This window comes from Papaver somniferum, chromosome 2 (assembly GCF_003573695.1).
Source record: "Papaver somniferum cultivar HN1 chromosome 2, ASM357369v1, whole genome shotgun sequence".
Lineage (NCBI taxonomy): Eukaryota > Viridiplantae > Streptophyta > Magnoliopsida > Ranunculales > Papaveraceae > Papaver > Papaver somniferum.
The window spans coordinates 71,070,681-71,096,075 of NC_039359.1; the positions used below are offsets into that span (position 1 = coordinate 71,070,681).

Consider the following 25,395-nt stretch of genomic DNA (forward strand, 5'->3'; position numbering starts at 1 on the left):
CCTACCCATTTAATAGCGGATAAAAAATCTCTAACCGTTGCCCTACCCGTCAGATAGTGGGTAGGATAGGATACGGTTAAAATACTGACGGGTATGATAGAAATGGCGGGTATGGGTAGGGTATGTGCACCCCTATCTGAGACACACAAAAACCATATCATGTAAAATTGATACAAAAACTCCATTTCAAAGTAAAATGATTTAAATTTAATTTTTATAATCCCTATCCTACTCTTTACTGTATATATCCTTATCAATCTATCTTCTCCACTCGTTTAATATTTCATTTCTTCTTTCTTCTCCCCACCACCACCAGCTGCTCCTCCTACCGCAGCACCACCACTGAGCCATTGTCACTTCAAGATATGCCATGATCACCGTCGCCTCTTCCTCTAGCACCTCCTACTTCTTCTCTCAGAACGTCGTACCCGTTATCAATTTCTGATCCTCCATCAACGCCAGATCCACCTCCTCTTCGTCCTCCTTCCTCACCAGCGGCACTTACACCTTCTCCAACTCCAATACAATCAAATCTCACTTCTAAACCACCTCCACCATCACCACAGCCAATTTTACGCCCTTCAATTAGTTCTAGTTTGATTAATTTTGGTTGATTTTTAACTTATATTGATTTTGTTCGATTGGTATTTAATCTCTCAATGAAAATCTAAATTTGATCAGATCCAATTTGTTTTTGAAAAATTTAGCGATTTTTCTTTTTAATTTTCAGAGATTGTTATCCCATCGATTGGATGGAATTTTGCTCTTAACAAATGATTTAGATCTTCTTACCAATAAATCGAATTGAAATTTCTGAACGGATACAAAAGGGAAGGGTATCTCTTTGAAGGATAAATTTAGGGGGAACTCATTTGGAATGTGGCATAAATGATTCGTAAAAATTGGGAGTTGTGTTTTATTATCGCAAACATAATCTGGGATCAGAAGATTATGAAGATAAAGCACAAAAATGCAAGAGGAAAAGGGTGGAATTCAATACGTTCAAGATGGTAAGAAGCTTACTTTCTTTAAATTTTGGAACTTTATGATTATGACCGACATGAAAATTTTACATTTGAGGTATAATTTGCTTAGTTCTTTAACTCCGACACTTTTTTTTGTTAATAAATAACAAAATGTTGATTCATTTTTTTCTTGTTAGGTTAATCTTGTCATGTTTGTGCACATGATTTGGTTTGTTTTCTGTCTGTTTTTTGTGTTTCTTGATTAGTACCAATGATAGTTCTGAATATACTATGAGTTAACAGATGTGGAGGCAACTTAGAATTGAGGTACCACTTACTGGGTAACAACGAAAAAAGGAAAGCACAAAACATCGTTCTTACCAGGTAAGTTGATCCTGCTCACTAATTAAACTTTCACAAACGAGTTGAATTTAGTGCAGCTTCTGTCTTTTTAATGAGACTAAAGTATATTACATTGTTGTATGCTGCTACTGTTGTATTTCTTAGGCGTTAACTAATATACTTTTATTCAGGATAATTTGTTGGACGTACGACAGCTCTTTCAATGGCTCTTGTTTTGGTTATAAATGCGAGAAAGCTTGTACATAAGGAAGGAAACATGTTTGCACTTTATAGGCAAGTGAAGACCTTTTCTCCCTTTCTTCTCCAATTCTTCCAATTAGTCGCTCTAGCCTGTATCGTTGTTTACTGTATAAGATCCTTTATGGAATTCCTCATCCAGTTTTGTGAAATTCCTAATGCAGTTAGGTCTCCAAGTTCGTTAACAACGTGGTGGTTGGTGGTATTAGCGCTCTTTGTATGGATGCACTTAATGGGTGCTTTGATTGCGTCCAGCTGATACTGTACATCATGCAAGCACTACGCATAATCCCATTACAGGTACAAAATTATACACTATCGCATTACAGTTACAAAATTATAAACACTATATAACTAATTAGGACATATGCTTCAAAAGAAAAAAAAATCTAATTATATAGTTCATGAATTTAATAGGAATAGAAATCCAGGCCAATATATAGTTCATGAATTTAGATTACATTGAATCATTTAATTGTCATCTTGACTTTTATAATCTTTTCTAGGTACACAACAAGTCCACATATGTTCACTGGAGATACTGAAAATGAATTTGCACGAAACCAATTTTGGTATCATTTTTTTTTTGTTCATTTTGCTGAAACCAATATTGGTTTCATCTAATTTTGGTAATTTTTTTTAATTTATGTCAATGAAACCAATCTTGTTTGGTCATATGATTTTTTTTTTCTGTTGAAACAGGTGGTGGTCGGCGGCGGTGGGGCTGGTGGTGGTCTACGACGGCGGATCTGGTGATCCGTGGCGGAGGTGGTAATCTTAATTTTACTCTTGAGTGCGAATGTTATCAGCTTGGGATGGAAATATATACACCACCACAATAGTTTTTAGAAAACATTTTTAGCCCAAAAAGTGTAGGAAAAGAAAAATTAAAACGCTACCAATTTCAGTTTCATATAAAGTTGGTAAAACCGATTTTGATTTCATGTAACTTTTCCTTAATTTTTTTGAAATTTTTCGGTGAAACCAACATTGTTGGTAATAAATAGTATTTTATTGAAACAAGCATTTATTTCATCTGCGTTTGATCAATATTTTTTGAGGTTTTATTGACGAAACTAAACTTTTCTAAGTGATTTTTTTTGTTGAAACAATTTTGGTTTCATCTGATTTGTTTTTTATTTTCTATGAAACCAGTTTTGGTTTCATCAATATTTCATTAATGATACAGAGATGAATTGTTTTTTGATGAAACCAGTTTTGGTTTCATCAAAAATTTAGTTACGCAGGTGATGGTATTGGCAGTTGTGGTGCTACTGGGGGTGGTAATGGCGGTGGTGTTGTTGACATCGGCGGTGGTTGGCGTTGGTGGTTGCTAGTGGTGGTTGGATTTGTTCTAAGAGGCGACGGTGGTGGTTTTATGAATATTTGGTGGTGGTGGGTGGTGGATGACGTTACCATAAGTTGCTGGTTGGTGGTGGCGGTGGTATGTGAGATGGTCGACGACATTGGCGGTGGTCCGTGATAATGGTGGTCGGCATCGGCGATGGTAGAGTCAATTCCTAACTTAAGCAGAAGTATTAGAAGAAGGTGTGGGAGGAGGAAGCAGAGAAAAAATGTGGGGATACCTTAATGCTTTGGAATTGCCTTATAAAAGTAACCAGTTATAAGGGAGGTTGGTTTAGTAGAGGGGCGGTAGTGTGATAGTAATGTCCCTCTAGTTGGTTAGAAGATGTCCTATAAAAGGTGTAAATTAACTAGATTAAGCTCCCCATTTTTTAACCTAAATCAAAGCTAAATTGAAAATTTGTTTTCTTTATTCTTCTCTTCTCCTCCTCCCATCAACCGTAACCTCCATTAAAACTCAAAATTTCATCATCTTCGATTAATCGACTATTCGAAAATTAATCAAGTGTAGTGTAATGACTTATATGAGGTATGTTTTGAAAACCCAATTACGATTTGGTTTATTTTGTTCGATTTAAGTTTAATTTATATCAAAAATTAGGGTTTTAGATGAAAATTGAAATTGAAATTTCTGGGTTTATGTGAGTTACGGTTGATTTTAACTCAATTACGAACCGTAACTGGATATTTTGATGTTGTTACGATTGGTAATAGTTCAATTACCAACCGTATGTTCTTATATCTGAGAATTTTTTTCAGTTACGGTTGGTAACCATTTTAGTTTACGAACCGTAACTCAGTTACGGTTGGTATCGAGCATTTGCTTACCAACCTTAATTGAGTTACGGTTGGTATCGAGCATTTAGTTACCAACCGTAACTGGTTTTACGATTGAGTTTTCTTCAAATTTAACCAGTTACGGTTGGTAGTTCATCTTTTACGAACCGTAACTTCGATTTACGGTTGGTTATGAGCAAAATTCCAACCGTAATTAGCTCTGAAAATGTAAAAAAAATGAATTTTTTTACGTATTTTAGATAATTTTGACCAACAAAAAGCTAGTTGGGACTAATTTAGAAGTATACCCGATTATTTTCAGGTCTTGGTTCTTCATTTTGTTGGTTAATTTCTTCAATTGATTGAGATTGACCTTCTCCTCTAAACTTTTTTTTTTTTTGAACTCTGAAAATCTGATTTTGGTTTGGATTTTGAGTTAATATAAGTGAAATTAATCATTAACACTAAACTTGATTGTCATCATTAAACTAGGTTATCAATTATGAGGATTAATTTTTTCCAATATTTTTTTTATAAAGGATACCTTGAATGATCATGTAATGACCCTTTTTGTCATATTAGAATGCCGACCCTCTAACAAACCATGCCGCCCCTATAACAGGTTACTTATAAAAAGGAAGAAGATTATAGAGTCAATTCCTACCTTCTGGTCAATTGTGGTTGGTGTAATCTATCCTTCACCCATTATTCATTTTTTGACTGAGATTTGGCTTCTTGGTCCCCAGTTTACATGTTGATTGTAGTGCCTTACTGACATGTATATGCCTGTTTGGCTTGGAAATTTTATCATTAGCAGTTTCTGGGTTTACCTTCGCCTCAAAAACTCTTGATTGAAGAAGACAAAAAGGTTTGACTCTGATACGTGAATTGAAATTTATAACTCTATATGATTATGTTTCATGATATTCCCTTTGATACATGTGATGATTTATCCTGATTTATATATGTCGAGGGATTAGTTGTTGAAACCTGACATTCTAATCTGTGAATGTTTGACACTAACATTATGGTTTCATCTTATTTTTATGATGAAACCAAAATCGGTTTCATCATATTAATGATGAAACTAAAATCGGTTTCATCTAATTTTTGATCGGTGGTGGTGATGGGCGGTCGTGGTGCTGGTGGCGGTGTGGCAGTTGGTGCTGGTTTTGGTCGGTAGTGGTCAACGGCGTTGGTGATCGGCGGTGGTCGATAGTGGTGGTGATGGCTGGTGGCGGTGGTGGCAGATGGTGGTGGTGCTGCTGCTGGTGCGGTGGTGGTGGTGGACGACGGCAGTGGAGCGGCGGCGGTAGTGCGGTGGCGATGGTGGTGACGGTCGGCGGTGGTAGACGGTGGCGGTGGTTGACGGTGGTGGTTGTGGTAAACGACGGTGGAGGTGCGGTGGTAGTCGTCGAAGGTGGTGGTGGAGGTGCGTTGGTGGAGGTGCAGTGGTGGTGGGGGTGCGGTGGTGGAGGTGCAGTGGTGGTGGTCGGAGGTGGTGGTTGGCGGTGATGGTGGTCAGTGATGGTGGCACGATGGTATGTTGTTGTTGGTGGAAATTATAAAATTAAAGGTGGGGTTGATTTTTGTTTTTGTTGGGGTGATTTAAACTAGAAGGATAATATAAACAATTTATGTTAAATGTGGTTTTTGTGAAAAAATTATTTTGTTAGAGTTTTTGTGCACGGATAGTGACACATCTGATATTGTAACTCTGGGACTAACTCAAAAAGTCAGTCCACAGGGTGCAACCCTTAGGCTCAAGCGACACGATCGTTTCAAAGAAGAATAAGCGACTCTTTAGCCAAGAGATACGACATATGAACCTACTTGTGTACTGTGTTCTGGTCACCGTAGGAGGCAACGGTTCAAATATTATAAAGTAGTGCAATCGTTGTCTTCCTTTGTCTTATTCCTAAATTCTAAATTCTTAGTCGGGCAAGTGCGTTCATGTACAGGGTAATCGATTCTCTGTCCGGAGGAAGGATTTTATATTCAAATATGGTAAGGATTGTTGCACAAAGTTTCATCGACACTGACGTTCATGTACTGGGTAATTGATTCTCTGGCGCCAAGGAAGGATTAAATGTGGTAAGGATGGCTAAAAGTTTAATCGACACGGACGCATCTCATGGAAAAACTGAAAACTTAAAGTCATGGTCATTACAACTGTCCTACAGTAACGGGCTCGATAAAAGGGAAACCCTCTATATTTTTCTATTCCATGATCTGAAATTTGGTGTTTTCGAAGTGACAATATGGGATTGGTCGTGATTTTTATTACAAAAGACAGCAAAAATGAACGAGAGAATGATAACTTTCATGTATCATTAACCCATTAACATTAAAGTTACGGATATTACTTTGAAACAATGCACAAAATTATAGTATAGCATGATCATTAGTTTCTGGAATACAACTGAAAGCTGATGTCTGCAAAGAACACTTCAAATGGGATCTGTAACAGATAATGACAAAGACATTACCCAACTCAGAGGCCAAGCAAGACTGTTGTTTATTATCGCCTAGAAAGAACACGCAGTCATTATTTTCTTAATCATGTATCCGGTAAGTTCACTTTATGTACGTCTTTATATTTGAACATATACGTGTCTATAAGATTTACAGTAAAAGATACATCTGTTGGAAGTTCGTATTTTGAGACCATTGAAGTTCATGAGGTTAGGAAGTAAAATAGGCACTCTTTTGGTTGAACATTAAATATATGATGAAATTCCAGAATAATAGGTTAATTATTTTGACATATTTTTAACCTTTTATTTCGTTTGTTCTCAAAATGGTATCGCTCTGCCACTCGCTAAAACCAAGTGTCTGTTAAAATTGCTTAGGTTTTCTAGATGTGAGCATTGTTGAAAAATAAACCAAGATACTATGAAGAAGACAGAAGGGATCAACAAGTGTTGTTGATACAATAGTATGGATAAACTATGAGAGTTGATAGAATGTGGTTGGATCAACTGGTACAATTGACATGAAGTGAATGGATAAACAAGCGTTGTTGATCCATGGTACGGTTTTTAGAAGTTTACTTGGGTTGCAAGTATTACTGGTTTTAAGAGTTTATTTACGTAAGAATTGTTTAGAAGTTTCTTGTTAGAGTTTGATTTTGTTTAAGAAAGTCTTTTTACTTGAGAGTCAAGTTTGTTAATCATATAAATAGGTTGTTAAGCCATGAGTCGAAACACATCAATTAAGAGAAGTTTGTTTGAGTTTAGTTTTGTGTTATTTCATTAAGTCTTTGATATCAGATTTTCTACATCTGGTATCAGAGCACTGGTATCAGATTCTAGGGATGTGGGTATGAGTTGTTGAGTTGAAGAAGATGACGAGTTTAAGTTCAATTAAGGTACCTGTGTTTGAAGGTAAAAACTTCGAGCACTAGAGGTTGCAGATGGAGAATATTTTCACATACCAAGAGGTATGGGATATTGTGAAAGATGGTTATGTAGAACTAGTAGAAGGAGTTGTAGTTGAAGGAGCTGCGCAAACCCTATTAACTGAAAACAGAAAGAAGAATTCTAAAGCCACATACATTCTTCATCAAGGTATTCATGAATCTCTCATGGATAGAGTGATTTATAATAAGCAAGCTAAAGCCGCATGGGATGGTTTGGTAAGATACTACACGGGATCTGACAAAGTCAAGAAGGTTAGAGTACAAACTCTGAAGAGAAAGTATGAATTGCTGCAAATGGAAACTACTGAAAAAATATCAGATGTTTTCTCAAAAACATTAAACCTCGTAAATGAGATGAAAGCTAATGGTGATACTATAGAAGATTCAACCATTGTAGAGAAGAGTTTAAGAAGCTTGCCTGAGAAATTTGAATCAAAGGTTACTGCCATAGAAGAATGCAACACAGTTCCAACTATGACTCTTAATGAGTTGTTGGGTTCATTACAAGCTTATGAACAAAGATTACAAGAGAAAATAGTTGCTGCAAAACAAGTTGAAGAGGCACTTCAGAGTCAAGTTAGCTGGAGAAACAATCAAGGAAAACCTAATGCTGGAGGTTTTCAAGGAGGATACAACAATGGTGGGAGATCAAATAATGATAGTTATAGGAAGCCATTTGATAGATCAAAAATACAGTGTTATAATTGTGGAGATTTTGGACATATTGCTGCTGAGTGTCCAGAACCAAGAAAGACAGTTGCTAATAATTACAAAGCAAATTTCAAATCTAATATTGCAAAAATTCAAGAAGAAGAAGAAAGAGAAAAGAAGGATGAAAACATGACTTGCATGTCACACAACAGAAGAACAACCACAACTTAAGTGGTATTTAGATAATGGTTGTAGCAATCATATGTGTGGAAGAAAAGATTTACTTGATAAGCTTGATGAGTTTGTTAGATCAACAGTAAAATTGGTTAACAGTTCTACAATTCCAGTTATGGGAAAAGGAAGAATTGGAATTGTTCTTAAGAATGGTTCAAAATCATACATCATGGATGTATTTTACGTTCCAGGTTTACATCAAAATTTGATGAGTATGGGTCAGTTGTCTGAAAGAGGATATTCTATGAATATTTATAATGGTTTATGCTTCAGATAGAAGAAGAAGGTTGATAGCTAAAGTTCAGATGACCAAGAATAGGTTATTTCCTTTGAATATTCAACATCAAAAGGAAAGCTGTTATAGTAGCAGTGTTCATGATGATTCTTGGTTATGGCATAAGAGGATGGGACATGTGAACTTTAACAGTTTTCAAACTTTAGCAAAGAAGGAGATGGTGTGAGGCTTACCCTTTATTGACGTACCAGAATCAAGATGTGAAAATTATATCTTTGGCAAGCAGCCCAGTCAACAAAGTTAGAAGAGATGATCAACAATTGTAGATTGTTCATAGTGATTTGTGTGGTCCTATTGAAGTAACTTCACATGGAGGTAATAATTATTTTATAACTTTCATTGATGATTTTAGTAGAAAGGCATGGGTTTATTTGCTTAAACAAAAGAGTGATGCATTTCAAACTTTTAAAAGTTTCAAAGCTTATACTGAGAAACAAATTGGTAAGAGTATCAAGATCTTGAGAACTGATATAGGAAAAGAATATACTATTGTTGACAAGTTTATTGAAGAACATGGCATTCAACATCAACTAACTGCAAGATATACACCACAACAGAATGGAGTTGCAGAGAGGAAGAATAGAACCCTAATGGAGATGGAAAGAATTATAAGAAGAACAAAAGATTTACCAAAAAGTTTTTGGGGTTATGCAGTTGACACAGCTATGTATTTACTCAATAGATGTCCAAAACATGGTTTGAACAACATAACACCAGAAGAAGCTTAGAGAGGTGTAAGACCAAGTGTAAGACATCTGAGAGTTTTTGGGTGTATTTCATATGCACATGTACCCAAAGAACTAAGAAAGAAATTGGATGACAAGAGTGAGAAGTGTATCCTTGTTGGTTATAGTTCAGTAACCAAAGGATATAAATTATACAACCCAAAAGCAGGAAAATTGTTTACAAGTAGAGATGTGATCTTTAATGAAGATTCAAAATGGACCTGGAATAATGGATCAACAACGAATGTTGATCCACATAATACTAGATCAACAATGAATGTTAATTCAAATAATAATGGATCAACAAGGAATGTTGATCCACCTACTGTTGTCAGAACAGTTCCAATTGTAGTTGAAGAAGAAGTACAAGTTCAAGACAATATTGAAAAACAACATGAGGAAGCAAAAACTGAAACAATAACAAAACAAGAAAATACAATACCAAGAAAAAAATATATCATACCTTCTAGGTTGAATGATTATGTTTTAACAAGAGATGATGAAGATGATGATGATGTAGTGAACTTTGCATTGTTTGGAGATTGTGATCCTGTAGCTTATGAAGAAGTTGTTAAAGAACAAGGTTGGATTCAAGCCATGAATGAATAATTGGAGTCAATTGAGAAGAATAACACTTGGGAACTGACAACACTTCCACCAGGAAAGAAACCTATTGGTGTCAAGTGCGTTTACAAAAAAAAAAATAAGTCAAATGGTGAAAAAGAAAGATTGAAAGCAATTTTAGTTGTTAAGGGATACAGACGGAGACAAGGAGTTGATTATACAGAAGTGTTTGCACCAGTTGCAAGACTTGATACAGTAAGAATGATTATTGCTTTAGCTGCACAAAAGAATTGGAAGATTTTTCAGACGGATGTGAAGTCAGCATTCTTGAATGGAGTATTGGAAGAAGAAGTTTATGTTGAGCAACATTATGGAGGGGAAGGAGAATGAAGTATACAAGCTAAACAAAGCTTTGTATGGTCTGAAACAAGCACCAAGAGCTTGGTATACAAGAATAGATTCTTATTTTCTCAAGAAAGGTTTTACAAGATGTCCACATGAGCATACTTTGTATTTGAAAGATGATAGTCTTTGCAGTCATATTATAGTATGCTTATATGTGGATGATCTCATATTTACTGGAAATAGTTCAGAGATGATCAACGATTTCAGGGAGTATATGGTGAAGGAGTTTGAGATGACAGATCTTCGTTTGATGTCATATTTTCTCGGTATTGAAGTTCAACAAACTGAAAGACTAGTTTTTATTAATCAACAAAGGTATGCTGAAGGAATTTTGAAGCGTTTCAAGATGGATAATTGTAATCCAATTTTAACACCAGTAGAAGAAAGACTGAAGTTGACAAAAGATGGATCAGGAGAGCTTGTGAATTCAACAGATTTTAAAGGTCTTGTTGGATGTTTAAGATATTTGACTACTACAAGACATGATATCATGTATGCAGTTGGGTTGGTTAGTAGGTTTATGGAAGCTCCTATACAATCACATTTACAAGCTGCAAAACGTATTCTGAAGTATGTAAAAGGAACAACAAGCATGGGAATCTTCTGTACTGTTTTAGAAGATCCAAAACTGGTTGGTTTTACTGATAGTGATTGGGCTGGAGATACAAAAGGAAGAAGAAGTACATCAGGTTATGGATTTCAGTTGGGAACTTGGTTTTTCTCTTGGTCATCTAAGAAGCAACAAGTTGTTGCACTATCTACAACATAAGCTGAGTATATAGCTGCTAGCAACTGTGCTACACAGGTTGTATGGTTAAGAATGATGTTGAAGTCATTGTTTCAAGAACAAACAACACCAACAACAATAGTTTGTGATAATAAGTCGACAATTTCACTAACTAAGAATCCAGTACTTCATGGAAGAAGTAAGCATATTGATATCAAATATCATTACATCAGAGAACTTGTACGAAATAAGGAGATAGATGTTGAGTTTGTTGAAAGTGAAGAGCAAGTGGCTGATATTTTCACCAAGTCTTTGAAGTCTAACACTTTCATTTACTTATGTGGAAATCTTGAAATGATTAGAAAAGAGTATCTTGGTTTAAGGGAGGATGTTGAAGAATAAACCAAGATACTATGAAGAAGAAAGAAGGGATCAACAAGTGTTGTTGATACAATAGTATGGATAAACTATGAGAGTTGACAGAATGTGGTTGGATCAACTGGTACAGTTGACATGAAGTGAATGGATAAACAAGCGTTGTTGATCCATGATACGGTTTTTAGAAGTTTACTTGGGTTGTAAGTATTACTGGTTTTAAGAGTTTATTTACGTAAGAATTGTCTAGAAATTTCTTGTTAGAGTTTGATTTTGTTTAGGAAAGTCATTTTACTTGAGAGTCAAGTTTGTTAATCATATAAATAGGTTGTTGAGCCATGAGTCGAAACACATCAATTAAAAGAAGTTTGTTTAAATTTAGTTTTGTGTTATTTCATTAAGTCTTTGAAATCAGATTTTCTACAAGCATCCTTCATCCCCACATGTCTTTCGCATCATTTTTCTAGGAATATCATGGACAAAGGAGGCCATTGGTTTACAATCATTACTGTGGAGGCACTTTTTTTTTAAGTATTTTAGGATCTCTGGAACGACACCGAAGAGCTTCTTCATTAGAAGGAAAATCTCATAATCTTGGGTGATATCTTTGCGGATACTTTCACTTCTGCAACAATTTTTACCGTGGAGGAATGTTTGTTTAATGGCCACTTATTTAAGTATTTACCGATCGATTATCTACTCTTCACACCTTCTTGGTTACTTTTTTTTTTTTGACTAATTAATGTATTTATTGAGTACATTCAGAAAGTCACATTCATTTGTTTGATTTTCATCAACAATGAAGCTTTCTAAATGCCTAAAAACCGTGAGGTTCATAAGCTAAGTTGTCTACCGGAAATTACCTCTATGGCATTAGAGAAATATCTGACCTAATAAATATAGAAAGATTTTGGACATCAGAGACAAATATGCACAAGGAAGAAGGAGATAGATGAAATAGATATCTGACATTCATGACCACAAACCTTCAACTAATGAAAAAGATCACTACAGGAGATCCAGTAAAAGACATAAATCAATTGATGAATTAGCCCCGTGCATTTGCACGGGATAAAAAGACCTTGTATATATATGTATATAGAAACTAACTTGGCAGTTAAAAAGTCCTAATTTTGGGAACAAGTTCTCCTAACTTAGCTCTTATGTTCAAACTTTAGGAACAACCTTTCATAGGATAGAGTTTGACTTTTGGTCAAACTAACCACCGAATAAACCCCACATAGCCCTGTATGATCTTTACAAACATCTAGGAAAGCTCAATAGTTATGTCCCTTCCAAGCACACCAAGAGATATAGCCCTGTATGATCTTTACAAACATCTAGGAAGGCTCTATAGTTACGTTCCTTCCAAATACACCAAGAGATGGCATCAGGAAGAACACGCAGCACCAAGAATTTTATTATATAAAATTCTTGTTTTATTGGTAACAAACCAAGATTATACAGATATATATATACAAAATACATCAAAATCAAATCGTAACAAGAACAACATACTTATATAATAGAAAATCCTGATGAGGAAAAGAGAAGGAATTCAAAACATAACAACATTCACTAATTAGATAAATTATAATGATAAAACATGATTATGATGGAGATCCATGATTTAATTACTTGCTCATTCTCTTTTCAGTTAGTTATCACTTCATTTCCTTTAGAGAGGATATATTCATCCAATTTGAGCATGGTCTTATAAATCATGTCCTTAATCATGTAAGGTTCGGGAACCATCTCATTTACTTTCTCATACTTCACAGACCACTTCACAATGCCTCCACTTTTTTCATCCTTGTCATCTTGTTCATCAACAATGTTACCATCACCATTTTTAGTACAAACATCAATCCTGGGAGTAACTGTGACCTGAGGTTCATAACTTTTGTAAAGATTTAATAAATCTCCACCAATAACACTGTAGGTTATTGTCTTGGTTAGTTCATCCAATTTTTCTAATTTTTTCATCTCTTCCATCATAACGGGAGCCCCTTCAACCAATGTACCTACAGATAAAACACGACCTTTACCGGATGAGTCATATCTGGCCTTTGATTTCTAATTCATTTTTTTTTTTGAAGCATTCTAATTCATGTTATATAGTTGCTTGTCGCAAGCTTAAGATATGCAATAAATTTGAGTGGAGTAGGCTAGTTGTAATAAATTGTGATCTTACTTGGATTCATTTTCCAAAGGGTAACAGATCCATTCTTTTCTCCATTCATATCTTCAATTACTTCAATACTCTTATAAGTCTCTGGCAAAACCTCGGGAAGAATAGAAGACCAAGTTTTAAGAGTTTCCCAAAACATGTCAGCTGAGCTTCTAAATTCTACTACCACCTCAAGGTTTACTGCATCAGTGTGTTTAGACGGCCTCCATTTGGTTCTTCCCCTCATAACCTCCTTTCCGTTCTCAAGTTGAAGCATGTGTTGACATTCGGTACAACCACTAGTTTCAACAACTCTTGTCAAAGACTTTAGCTCATCGCCTACTCCACATTCCCTCCTAAATTCCAAAGCAAGGTCATAAAGCTCTTGACTTTTTAAGATCCGCGTAGGAGAATTCTGCGAAATTAATTTGACATATTTATTGTTTATCAGAAACAAACAAAGGCCAGACTACATGGAACAACTATAAGTACCTAAGATATACCAATCAGCACGCAATAAGAAAAGAAGAGCAAGATAGTTTCTTAATGGAATGTCTGTCTACCTCGAGAATCCACTGAATGTATTTGCCAAAATTCACATGCTGGTTAACATCTAAATCACTCCAACGTGCCTGCTAATTTTGTATTGCTATTGTTAGCCGATCTTTAAGTGGGTGTCAATGTGAGCGAATTCAAGAAAAAGTGATAAAAGTGAGAAATGAGCAAGATATAAGTCTTAACTAAAGTTAACTTACGATTACACCAGTTTGGACAAAGTCAGCTTTGTCGTCATGAACCTTTGATAGTTTGATGTCATCCCAGATAGGATAATCCGTTATATGTGGTGTTATTTCATCTCTAACTTCCTCAGGGATTTTAGACAATTTTCTTGTTCCTTTATTCATCATAATCCACACACTGCATTAAGATTGATATTAAGCAGCCCATAAGTAATAGGATCTGCAACAACAAAAGTACAAAACTATGATACTTTTAAGTAGTAAATATTTAATGTCATAAAGCATACCTCTTAGCTTGAGCGAGAGTTTCACCAGTTTTGGCATCACGAAGAAGCCAATGGTTAGCGAAACCATCTTTTATAGGTGCACCACCAAACCAATTATCTATTTCAACTACATCACCCCTGCGACCATATATATATCTTCAATCAAATTAAGTGTACGAATATGAGGTATTCGTAATATATAACCGAACGCCCATGCATCTTGATGAACATGGCAACACCGAGAAGACAAAATAGCAAGAATTGGCTTACCATGAAGGATATCTATCTACAACAACCTGCATCTTAGCAACAACCCATATTAGATTTCTTATAGTCATCTCTGGTGTCGAATTAAATCCATCACCGAGCAGTCCAACATCCCTAATATGGTTAGCAGCTGTTTCCTGCTTCCAAATAAATGATCGAGCCTAAGACATTTTAACTTCCATAATACCGATAGATAAAGAAAACAGGCCTATGAGGAAAATATAAAGACATGCATATAAGTACGCAGTATGTATTCTTGCCTGTAAATGATTCAACAATGTTCCTATAGTTGCCTTCCGCTTGGGGCCAATCTCATACGATCCAATTGTGAAATTCCCCCGATAAACTTTGCCATTAATCTTTTCAGGTGTTTGGGCAATCGCTGTAACCCTGCACCCCATAAAAGACCGTTTCGTGTTCGATTTCATGCCAAAGGGAATCACATTGTCTGATCCTCTACTAATCTTTGTCACCAATGTTGTTCGTAGTGAATCATTAGCAGGGTTTAATGCTGACAAGGCCGCAAAAATGGTACTAGCCATGATTAAAGTAGAGTTTAGGAAGAGTATTTTATCTAATCCCAGTCGCATGTAAATGCACACACGTTGACACGTACCGATGAGAAGATATCTCCAAAGTCCACTAAAATTAGTTAAACGTGAACAATAAACATTTCTAAGAACAATTAAAGAAAGTAAGATAGAACAAGCCACAGAAAATTAATTAAAGAAAATAAGATAGAATAAACCACAGAAAATTAACTAAATGAAATGAAATTCTACTCACGTACACTGATCTAACAGCTGGATATGTCAGTTCTTGTGATCTATACGTACTTCACTACTTGTTTAAATAGGCCCTTAATTAGGTTTATCTTGCTGAAATAGCGCACTTGCTCAATAAGTCACTTGGGTGCATCTAACTTTATCCAGCGGTCTAATAGTGAGAGAAACCTACCTGTGTACCTATGTACTTGGGTGCATTTAAGTTTATCCAGCGGTCTAATAATTAAATTATCTCTCACAAGTGACAAGACTCTTCCGAGCCAACCTAATTAAAATTCTTTGAAATCAGTATTTAGGCCATTTTTCCTGATTTTGGGTCTAAGATAACCTTAATTTACCAGCTATAACAATTATACTAGTGGCATGTGTCATGCTATGGAGCACGAACACGTCTATTTTAGTACCATGTCCACATCCAACACACGGGAGAGGACTTCTCCGCGGCAGACACAGCAACGTAGCATGCATAAGTCACACACAATTCTAGCTAGTATATATTCGTACAAATAATGTCTGAATTTTTCTTGTACAGATTATTACACTAGTATAGTGTAGAACAATCTTCAAAGGAATCCAAAGATTTCTATTTTGGCTGGCAGACGAACAAGGTTTGGTTTTTGCTAGTTAGATCGATGGAGCTGGTTAGATCAAAATCGGTAGGAAATGACGTTATAGTCCCTTTACTTGTTAACTTAACCAGTTGGAGCTGGTTAGAACAAAATCGGTAGGACGTTACAGTCCCTTTACTTGTTAACTTAACCAAACCAGTTGTGGGTGAAGTTAGTAAGTCATACCCGTACCCAGCTTCCCTGCCCTTTCTTCTTCTTCTTCGTTCTCCTCTGGGTTCAATCTTCATCGATGGAAGGGAAATCGAATTCAGGTGACCTAGATATAATTAATGTTCTTATTCTGCCATGTGATTATGCTGATATGAAGTGTGTTCGCTTTGAGCTTCAATTTTTTGTTTTTGTGTTCAATTTGAATGCTTAGGGTAAGACATTTGTGGGTTGAGATAAAACTAGGACCAAGATGTTCATATATGGGGTTTAGAGTAATTTAATTGCTGTTGAATATCTGGGTTAGGCACGATTTAGCGCATGTTTGTTGGTATAGTTGCATATGGTTATTAGTGATGCCCATTTTATCTTAAGATAATTAATTATGTTGGTCAGAATATCTGGGTTAGGCACGATTTAGCGCATGTTTGTTGGTATAGTTGCATATGGTTATTAGTGATGCCCATTTTATCTTAAGATAATTAACTTGGTCAGATTTTGGCATGGTATTGTTTCTGTAAAAGTATGTGTAACTTGCTTTATGTAGTATAAACGACGGTAGGGCGTTCGTATTTATGTAAGAGATGTTATGATCTCAATCTTGGTTAAGATAACTAGGTAAGTTGGGCATGGTACTCTTGTTGTAGAAGTCTATGGAAATATATGCAACTTGTTTTATGTAGTATAGACGACAATAGGGCATTAGTATTCATGTAAGAGATGTTATGATGTCCAGTGTCCTTGGATACGACCAGCTCTATTATAAGTCAGAATATCGGTACTTTAAGAACAACTAGAAGTAAATAAATACCTATTCACTAGTTGCGCTCATAGATTCTGAAACTTGAATGGAAATCAGATTTTTACCTAGAGCTTGCCTCGGGATTATGTGTTGCAAGGATTACAATTTTTATAACCACTGAAACAAAATCTGTGTATCTGTCCTTGTGTGACCAAGCTACCCATGACAGGGGCTTCACCTCGTCGAATTGATGCATCAAAGTACTTGGTTATGTGGAATACCCGTGCAAGTAGACTCATTTATGTATTATTGTAATTTAAGATCTTGAGGAGTATGCTTCAAGTACTTTAGCTTGCAATGAATTGAAAGGCCAAGTGTGATTTGTTCTGCAACTACTTATTTCAATTTTGAATTTGTTTACTTCAAAAATGTTTTAGTACTCACAGATTTTTCCTCTAAGAATATAAACTTCATATCAAACATAGATCTGGCGTGAATGCTTCACTGTCTTAACCTACCCAAATGAACATTATGGGGTTTTGTTGAACAATATTTTTGAAGGATTCCTATTTGCATTACAAGTGTGATATTTTTCATCCGTTCATTTTGTAATCTCCCACCATTCTAGTTGTTTATCACTATGGTGTATTTCTCGAGCTAAAAGTGATACATCAAGCCATGGGAGAGTGTAGCTCCGTCGTTTAGCTTTAATGTTCTAGCCTTTTTTTTTTCTTTTTCAGTAGTGTAATTGATTTTTCTGCAGATGCCTTGGTTGTAATGGTAAATTCAGTGATTATAGGTCTATTTTGACCCTGTTCTGAATCATGTTAAGTTCATTGGAGATTTTATTTTATTTTACTGGAAAAACAACTACGTTCAATATGTCAACATAGATTCAGCACGCATATTTCATTTTTGAAGGAAATACCATCTCCTGTGGAGGTTCAGCTAGTTCTGACAGTTGCATGTTATTGATGGATTGGCAGGGAGGTACACAGAATAAATCAGGAATATACTTTTACTCCCCATAGCAGAAGAAAATAGCTAAAGAGTCTATAGAACCGCAATAAAAGATTATAGGTAAAAAGATTTTTATTGAGAATTTGCCAGCAAAGAAGTTTTACAGAGCAAAGGAGTATTATCATCAATACTTAGCAAAGGGCGGTCGCTTTGGTTTTCAAGCAGTCAACTGAGAAAGGTTGCAATGATCCTATTGAGTCACATTCTAAACAAGATGTTTTCTGTTTACATGCAGTGTAGGTATGTGAGGTCTCTGTGCTCTCTATAAAATATAAAAATCGAAGAAAATAAATATGTTGTGGGTTTTGGCAACTTTCACATGTAGCTACTGAACATATCAGATGTGTGTAATTGATATCAAGGTATCTATTTTAATATATACGATCGTCGGGACAAACTAGTCATTCTAATTTATACTCCCCATGGACTAGAAGACCCAACTTATTTTATACGACCAAGTAGTGCTTTACCGAATTTATTTTATAGGACTGTGAATGTATACTGCCATGGTAACAAAAAATGAAGAGCAGGTTCTAATACTTCATATGCATCTGTTTGTCGGCACTCATGGTTTCATAAAGTGTTAGCTTTTGACAGGTTTTGAGGTTAAATAAGTTTTTGGAAGCAGAGTACAATAAGATCAAGAAGCAAAAATGGAAGTAATGGAGTGAGTGACGAAAAAAAAGGATAACAGGGGTGAAGAAGAAGCGCAAAATATAACTAGGTTAGAGTGAAAAAACATAACTTACATATATAGAATCCATATTTGATTCGGGTTATAAAAATTACCCATATTACAAACCGGATTTAAAGACTAACTATAGTTGGCTCCTATTAACTATAGTTAAGGGGTACATTCGGGATAGAAAATCGAAACTTATAAAACATGGAAAGAAAACTGATTTTGTCCGTCTATTTACCAAAACTCAAACTTTGTTTGTTTGTCAGGCAAAGTCGAAATGTTTGGATTTCTACGAGGATAGCTCTATAGTATACGTTTATTCATTCACAATTTTAATTGTTTTTTACGAATTCCCATCGTAGTATATATTTTTCTTCAATCTCATAATTTTATTTTATTTTTTTTGAGACGAAAGGGGTGAAATTTTGTTAAGAAAAAAGGAAAAATAGAAATTTACAACTTGAGCATCCAATTGATTCATCCCAAATCCACACTTCAACTTAAACGTATACTACAGTCTTACAGCCAAAGTCACGGCATGCTTTAAACAAAACTTGCTTCCCAATTTAAAATCAGGTCATTGAGATTGGTCCCCATAAACCACTTCAAAACTGAACCCCATTGAAAAATGCATCTCTTGATCTCAATTATGATCATTTCTTTCGACCAACCACTGTACTTGGCCATCGTTCTACTATTTATTTCTAGCTAGATTGACCATACAATGGCAATGGGAAGCATCCACCATACTTTTTTGACAATTAGTTTGTTTTCACTTGAATTCCAAACCTCAAACTGAGACTTCTCAGAATTCCTATGTGTCCAGCCAGCATTCATTCTTGAGCTGAAATATATCCATAATGCCTTTGAGAATTCACAGTTGACAAGGAGGTGATCTACAGTTTCAAGTTCTCTGTCACAAAGGCAACATGTGGTATTATTTATCTGACAACCTCTTTTTAATAGATTTTCGCAAGTTCGAATTGCATTGTTTATACCAAACCATACCAACAGTTGAACTTTTGGGTGGATATGCTTCCTCCAGATAAGTTTGACAGAAGTGCATGTATGTAAGTTAAGCATTTGCCAATTATACCCCTCTTTGATAGTGTATCCTGAAGTTGATGAGAACTTAATAACATCCTATGACTCAGTGAGTATTGGTGCTTACCCAGAATATGGAGAAGTTCATTCAACTCAGCTGTTATTACAGGAGAAGAAGGCTCTCTTAAATTTATTCTCCAGGTCCCTTGATGCACCAGATCTGCCACTTTAGCATACTTTTGTGATGCTGCTTTCACTACACCAAATTTAGTGATTAGCAAGGACAACCGGCTATTGCAAAGTGGGGTCGCAACAGCTCTGTTACGAAAGTCGGTGTGGCAATTTTTCGCAACGGCTTCATTTCCATTGCAAATTTCCGTTCGTAACATCGTTTAACTGTTGCAAAGTCAAAATTTCGCAACTGGTTAAACAGTTGCGAAACTAGATGGTCGCAACAGTTTCAAACGGTTGCAAAACTGGAATATCGTAACGGAATGCTGCAGTTGCGAAATTTTTGCAACATCAAATAAATAGTGGTTTTAACCAGTCAAAACCAGGTATTGACCGGTCAAAACCAGGTCAATATTAGAGTTTCTGCAACAAATTTAAGTTTCATGTTCCTTTCGAAATCAAATTAGTCGAACAGAAGTATCAAAAATGTACTCTTTTAATTCACAATGATACACCATGATGCACTCCATATACACCAAAAAGTATGAAGCACATCACAAAAATCATATGAAAGATTGTCATGTGGATATATTTATAAATTCAGTATAAGACTACGGTTCTTACAAAATGATCTAAAGAAAAAAGAACTCTCACATTCGCCTACGGGAACCAGCTAACCAGGTGAACATTTTCTGCTGCATGAGGTATTCCTGGTGCTTGAAGTTTATGTTGTCACCATGGGTTGTGAGGAATTTCAACTGGAGGAACCAGCAAGAGCAGTGTGATAGATATCGCACGCCCAGTGAAGCTGCTCAAAATGTACAACAAACAATGGACCATTTTACTATTAGTATTTTATATGACAAGCAATAATTGAGTAGGTGATAAGTCTGTATCTTTAAATGTGTAAATACGACAACACAATTGTTGGTTCGTTCGACCGATACGACGAAGAATGGACTACATAGTAACAATCATTTTTCATGGTCCAGTTTTTAAACTCCCTTTTATTTCTTTATTTACTTCAATTCTACTGTTCCACAAGAGTAGAAAATTTGTTGGATAAAAGGCAGAGTGGGTAATGGGTGTAACCAACTTCTATTTTGGTTCAGCTAGACCATGCAAAGTCACTATAATTGTAATAATTCAGGTACAAAGGGAGAGACAAATTCTACCTGGAAATATCTGTGGGATCCATGAAAATTGCAATTTGTTTTGGGTAACATGATTTAATAAAGGGAAAAAGCCACGTAAAATCGATGTAAAATTTCAAATGAACTATAAATAGTGAAGTAGGTATGGGCAGTATATTGAGGTCTACATGCAAATAATAGCAATTCCAAAATAGTATATTATTACCTTGTATGAATAATGTGTATGAATATCAACTGAAGACATAAAGCAAGTCTGTGAAGGATGTGCCTGAAAAACAAACCAGGAAGTTAGTGAATGAAGTGATTGTATACTTTTGTGACTAGGACAACACATATCAAGGATTAAAGATGTGCATGATATCATATGATTGATATCAAGTTGAAGTATTTATAGACACATTATGCGCCCAAAGTGAGGCAAGGATTAGATAAAAATAAGTCCTTGAATAAAAAATAGGATAACTAGTTGAAAGGTGATTTTTCTTACTTACATGAATCCACCCAAGGGGCAAAAGAGAGAGTTTGTCTTGAAAATCGAAAATTTCTTCTTCATTCATCGTCGAGCACTGGACAAACTACAAACATTTAATCACGAATAACATTCAAATTAAGATAAGAAGTGAATCCCATGCAGGTGCAGAAGATTTAGGAAGAACACAAACGGTACAAATAAGTTTCCTTTTGATTTAGTGAGCTCTATGGATAGTTTTCATCTTAATTATATGAAATTAGACTGACATCCTATACAAGTCAAATAATTTAGCTAGATCGGCGGGGATCATCTACAAAAGAGCAAAACATTACTTACAAAGTCCGAAGTTGCCTCCTGCTTTGGAATTACCAGTGTTGTAATATGGAATACTCTGTTTTCTGCAATTGGTTGCAAAAGTCAGAATATATATAATATTCATAACAGTTTGCTGCAAATTTCAACATTCAGAAGAACTTACCGGTTTACCAGCAAGAACCCCACATGTTTCTAAATATTTCTTACAGGCTGCAAAGGGAGCATTTATTTTCACTTTATAAGGATTAACTATGTACTTGATGACACTCAACTACTTTCCCTGATATCATATTCGTAAATAAAGACGTCGTCTCCTTCATTATTGGCTTCAGAAATTCTTTACAGTTCATGTTGGAACAAAGGAGAATATTTGGTTTCTCTATTTATGATTGGCTTACACTGCAAGAAAATATTCTCTAGATATGATGCTATCTATACGAATATGTGGCATGTATAGGATATATATATACACGTCTTGTAAAACCTCCATTGATAATAAGAAACCCTAATCATTCTTCTCCCGTGGACGTAGGCTATAGCCGAACCACGTTAAACTGTTTCTTCTTTAATCTGTTTTAGTTAACTGCATAACATCTTATGCAGATCCAATATTGACTGCATAACATCTTAAGCATACTGCATAACATCTTATGCATAACAACATGGTATCAGGGGATCGTTAACGATCCTGGCGGTTTCTCTGTAATCAAGTTTCCTTTCTCTGTGTATTTACTATGGCACAATCAGATCATAATACTAATTTGCATTTAACCTCTGTCTTGCTGAACGATGTCAATTATGTCAGCTGGTCTAGGGCTGCTGCTCTTGCTCTTGGGGGTAAAAGAAAATCTGGGTATATTGGTGAGAATAGTACTTTTCCAGATGTTAAGGATCCAAAGTATGATGATTGTATTGCTGATGATCAACTTGTTCGCACGTGGCTTCTTCAGTCGATGGAACCACATATTTCAGATATTTTTTCGTTCTCCGAATCTGCAAAGGATTTGTGGAAGTCTGTTGCTAGTTTGTATGGCTTACGGAATAATGCTGCTCGGGTGTTTGAGCTGAAACGTGGGATTGCCGAGGTTGAACAAGGTACGAAAAGTTTTACTGAGCATTTTGGTTATTTAAAAAAGAAGTGGGATGACCTTGATACATATCGTCCTCATACAACTGATGCCAGAACTCTCTTGAAGAGGTTTGAGGAGGATAAAATCTTTAATGTGCTCAGTAGTCTCAAACCAGAATATGAATCTCTTAGAAACACTATTCTCATGAGTGCTGATTTGCCAAGTCTGTCTAGTGTATGTGCGACTGTGCAGCGTGAAGAGACCCGTAAGAAATTTATGAATCATGTTTCTAAAAGCACTGTAAATCTGGATGCTGCTGAATCCAGTGCTCTTCTGAGCTCCAGAGATGATAAACGCAGAGCCATGGACAAGAATTCTCGTGCTAAGGGTAAGAGAGAAGTTTTTCATTGTGATCATTTTAATAAAACTGGTCACACCAAGGATCGTTGTTGGGATATTTATCCTCATCTTAAAGCTAATTTTGACAAAAATAAGCTTGCTCGAGCTGCTGTAGCTGATAATTCATCCTTTACTATAGACCAGTTGAAGGATTTCTTTCACCAGTTGGGTAATAAGAATGAGCGCAAGGCCAACCAACCTGCTAGCCTTTCTTACTATGCCTATTTCCAACCGCCATATTTGGATTATTGATTCAGGAGCTACAGATCATAAGGCAAATGATCCTTCGTCAGTTCATGCATTTATTCGCAGCTCTCATAAAAATGTGTCTGTTGCTAATGGCTCTACTGCTCCTGTGATGGGCAGTGGGAAAGTGCATTTTTTTCCAGATTGTCCGCCATCTAATGCACTTGTTGTTCCCTCGTTTCCTACTCAGTTGTTATCTGCTGGTCAAATCACTAATTCTCTGAATTGTGATGTTACATTTACCACTACCTCGGTCATCTTTCAGGATCGAAAGACGAAGAAGACGATTGGTAGAGGCATCTTTTCTCATGGATTGTACCTGTTACGCTCTAGTGACATGGTATGTCTCACTCAAAGATCTACTCCGCAGTTTCTTTATCATCAAAGACTCCAGTCGTGTTTTGTCTAGGATTTTTCCCACATTTTCTGTTCAGTCTCAAGTCTGTGATGTTTTCCATTTTTCTAAACAATCTCGTTTTCCATTTCCTAACTCTGTGACTCGAGCTACAATGCCTTTTGAATTAATTCATTCTGATTTATGGGGTCCTGCTCCAATTGATGCTTATGATGGGTATAAATATTTTGTTATCTTTATAGATGATTGGTCACGTGCTACATGGATCTATTTACTCAAATCCAAAACTGAAGTTTCATCTGTATTTGCGGATTTTCATTGTATGATACGCAACCAATTTGATGCACAGGTTAAAATTTTTAGATCAGATAATGGCACTGAGTTTGTCAAAGGCCCTCTTCCAGGTTATTTGCGTAGTCATGGTATTATCCATCAAACTAGCTGTGTTGGTACTTCACAGCAAAATGGTGTTGCTGAAAGGAAACTTCGTCATATTATGGAAACAACCCGTGCTCTTATGATTCAGATGCATGTTCCAAAGAAATTCTGGTCTCATGGTTCTCTGACGGCCACTTACTTGATCAATCGTATGCCTAGTCGTGTGCTTGAGTTCAAATCTCCATTAGAGGTTTTAAAACATCATCAGATTGGCATTTCTCATCTCAGAGTTTTCGGTTGTGTTTGTTATGTACATTTACAGGCTAAGCATCGTGATAAACTGGATTCACGGGCAACTAAGTGTGTGTTCTTTGGTTACTCATCTACAAAGAAAGGTTATATTTGTTATCATCCACCCACTAGAAAGCTACAAATTTCTCGTGATGTTGTGTTTGATGAAACAGTGGCTTATTTTCAGTGTGATTCTGGCAGTCGGTTTCAGGGGAAGTGTTATACAGATTTGGAACCACTTCCAGTTATTAATGAGATACCTACTGCAACAGATTCCCACAGAGATAATGGTGATGGGGTAGAGTTGGTGGAAGTACCTAATGCAGTGTTGGATGTGCATAATGAAGCAGTTCATGAAGAAGCTTCAGACAATAATGTTAGTGTTACTGATGATAATACAGGACTACAACATGTGCCGCATCAAGTTCCAGAAACTGAGGTTATGGTTCCACAAGATCATCAACCAGTGGTACCAATTGTCAGAACCTCAAGTCGTGAGAAGAAGGCTCCAGAGAAATACAAAGATTTCTTTACATATCATTCCACTGCGTATCCTATACAAGCACATTTAACTTATGATCATGTAGGTTCTTCACACTCTGCATTTCTAAGTGCTATATCCAGTCATCAAGAACCTAAAAACTACAATGAAGCAAAGTCTAATCCAAAATGGAGGGCACCAATGGAGAATGAGTTACGTGCCTTAGATGTAAATAATACATACAGTATTGTCAAGTTGCCTCCCGGGAAGAAGACTCTTGGATTTAGATGGGTGTACAAAATTAAATACAGAAGTGATGGAACTGTTGAGCGTTATAAGGCAAGATTAGTGGCAAGAGGTTTTACTCAGAGATATGGAGAAGACTACACAGAAACCTTTGCACCAGTTGCAAAGATGAATACGTTTCATGTTCTTATGTCTCTTGCAGTTAATAAAGATTGGAAATT

At 35.9% G+C, this 25,395-nt stretch overlaps 2 protein-coding genes and 3 long non-coding RNA genes across 8 annotated transcripts; 4 read left to right on the plus strand and 1 right to left on the minus strand.

Moving 5' to 3' along the window:
* The first annotated feature begins 242 nt into the window (after positions 1-242).
* On the plus strand, positions 243-1,606 carry LOC113347982. Its single transcript, XR_003359369.1, has 3 exons — positions 243-1,010; positions 1,269-1,349; positions 1,499-1,606. It is a non-coding gene; the product is annotated as an uncharacterized LOC113347982 (long non-coding RNA).
* Positions 1,607-1,727: 121 nt separating this feature from the next.
* LOC113347983 lies at positions 1,728-3,342 on the plus strand. 2 transcript variants are annotated; one of them, XR_003359371.1, is made up of 3 exons: positions 1,728-1,865; positions 2,072-2,137; positions 2,268-3,342. It is a non-coding gene; the product is annotated as an uncharacterized LOC113347983 (long non-coding RNA). The 2 variants fall into 2 exon arrangements; XR_003359370.1 differs by lacking the exon at positions 2,072-2,137.
* A 7,006-nt stretch (positions 3,343-10,348) lies between these two features.
* Positions 10,349-10,878, plus strand: LOC113351353 (uncharacterized mitochondrial protein AtMg00810-like). Its single transcript, XM_026595356.1, has 2 exons — positions 10,349-10,649; positions 10,808-10,878. The coding sequence occupies exons 1-2, from the start codon at positions 10,349-10,351 to the stop codon at positions 10,876-10,878; spliced, it is 372 nt and encodes a 123-aa protein (XP_026451141.1).
* Positions 10,879-12,605: 1,727 nt separating this feature from the next.
* LOC113347984 lies at positions 12,606-15,401 on the minus strand. 3 transcript variants are annotated; one of them, XM_026591676.1, is made up of 8 exons: positions 15,338-15,401; positions 14,808-15,189; positions 14,551-14,684; positions 14,302-14,418; positions 14,030-14,192; positions 13,838-13,909; positions 13,299-13,689; positions 12,606-13,128 (listed from the first exon to the last, which is right to left on the minus strand). In XM_026591676.1, the coding sequence occupies exons 2-8, from the start codon at positions 15,135-15,137 to the stop codon at positions 12,758-12,760; spliced, it is 1,578 nt and encodes a 525-aa protein (XP_026447461.1). In that variant the 5' UTR covers positions 15,138-15,189; positions 15,338-15,401; the 3' UTR covers positions 12,606-12,757. The 3 variants fall into 3 exon arrangements, with proteins under 3 accessions (XP_026447461.1, XP_026447462.1, XP_026447460.1); XM_026591677.1 differs by lacking the exon at positions 15,338-15,401 and having other exon boundaries at positions 13,838-13,906; positions 14,808-15,283; XM_026591675.1 differs by lacking the exon at positions 15,338-15,401 and having other exon boundaries at positions 14,808-15,283.
* A 585-nt stretch (positions 15,402-15,986) lies between these two features.
* LOC113347986 lies at positions 15,987-18,247 on the plus strand. Its single transcript, XR_003359372.1, has 2 exons — positions 15,987-16,212; positions 17,837-18,247. It is a non-coding gene; the product is annotated as an uncharacterized LOC113347986 (long non-coding RNA).
* Positions 18,248-25,395: the final 7,148 nt, after the last annotated feature.

What these genes read in the sequence shown, in the direction of transcription:
- LOC113351353 (XM_026595356.1), top strand. Translation starts at nt 10,349, where the DNA reads ATGGATAATTGTAATCCAATTTTAACACCAGTAGAAGAAAGACTGAAG. An exon ending in ACTGGTTGGTTTTACTGATA is followed by an intron (nt 10,650 to 10,807) that starts GTGATTGGGCTG and finishes TGTGCTACACAG; the next exon opens with GTTGTATGGTTAAGAATGAT.
- LOC113347984 (XM_026591676.1), bottom strand. Translation starts at nt 15,137, where the DNA reads ATGCGACTGGGATTAGATAAAATACTCTTCCTAAACTCTACTTTAATC. An exon ending in CATTGTTGAATCATTTACAG is followed by an intron (nt 14,685 to 14,807) that starts GCAAGAATACAT and finishes ATTTGGAAGCAG; the next exon opens with GAAACAGCTGCTAACCATAT. An exon ending in ACATTCAGTGGATTCTCGAG is followed by an intron (nt 13,690 to 13,837) that starts GTAGACAGACAT and finishes TTAATTTCGCAG; the next exon opens with AATTCTCCTACGCGGATCTT.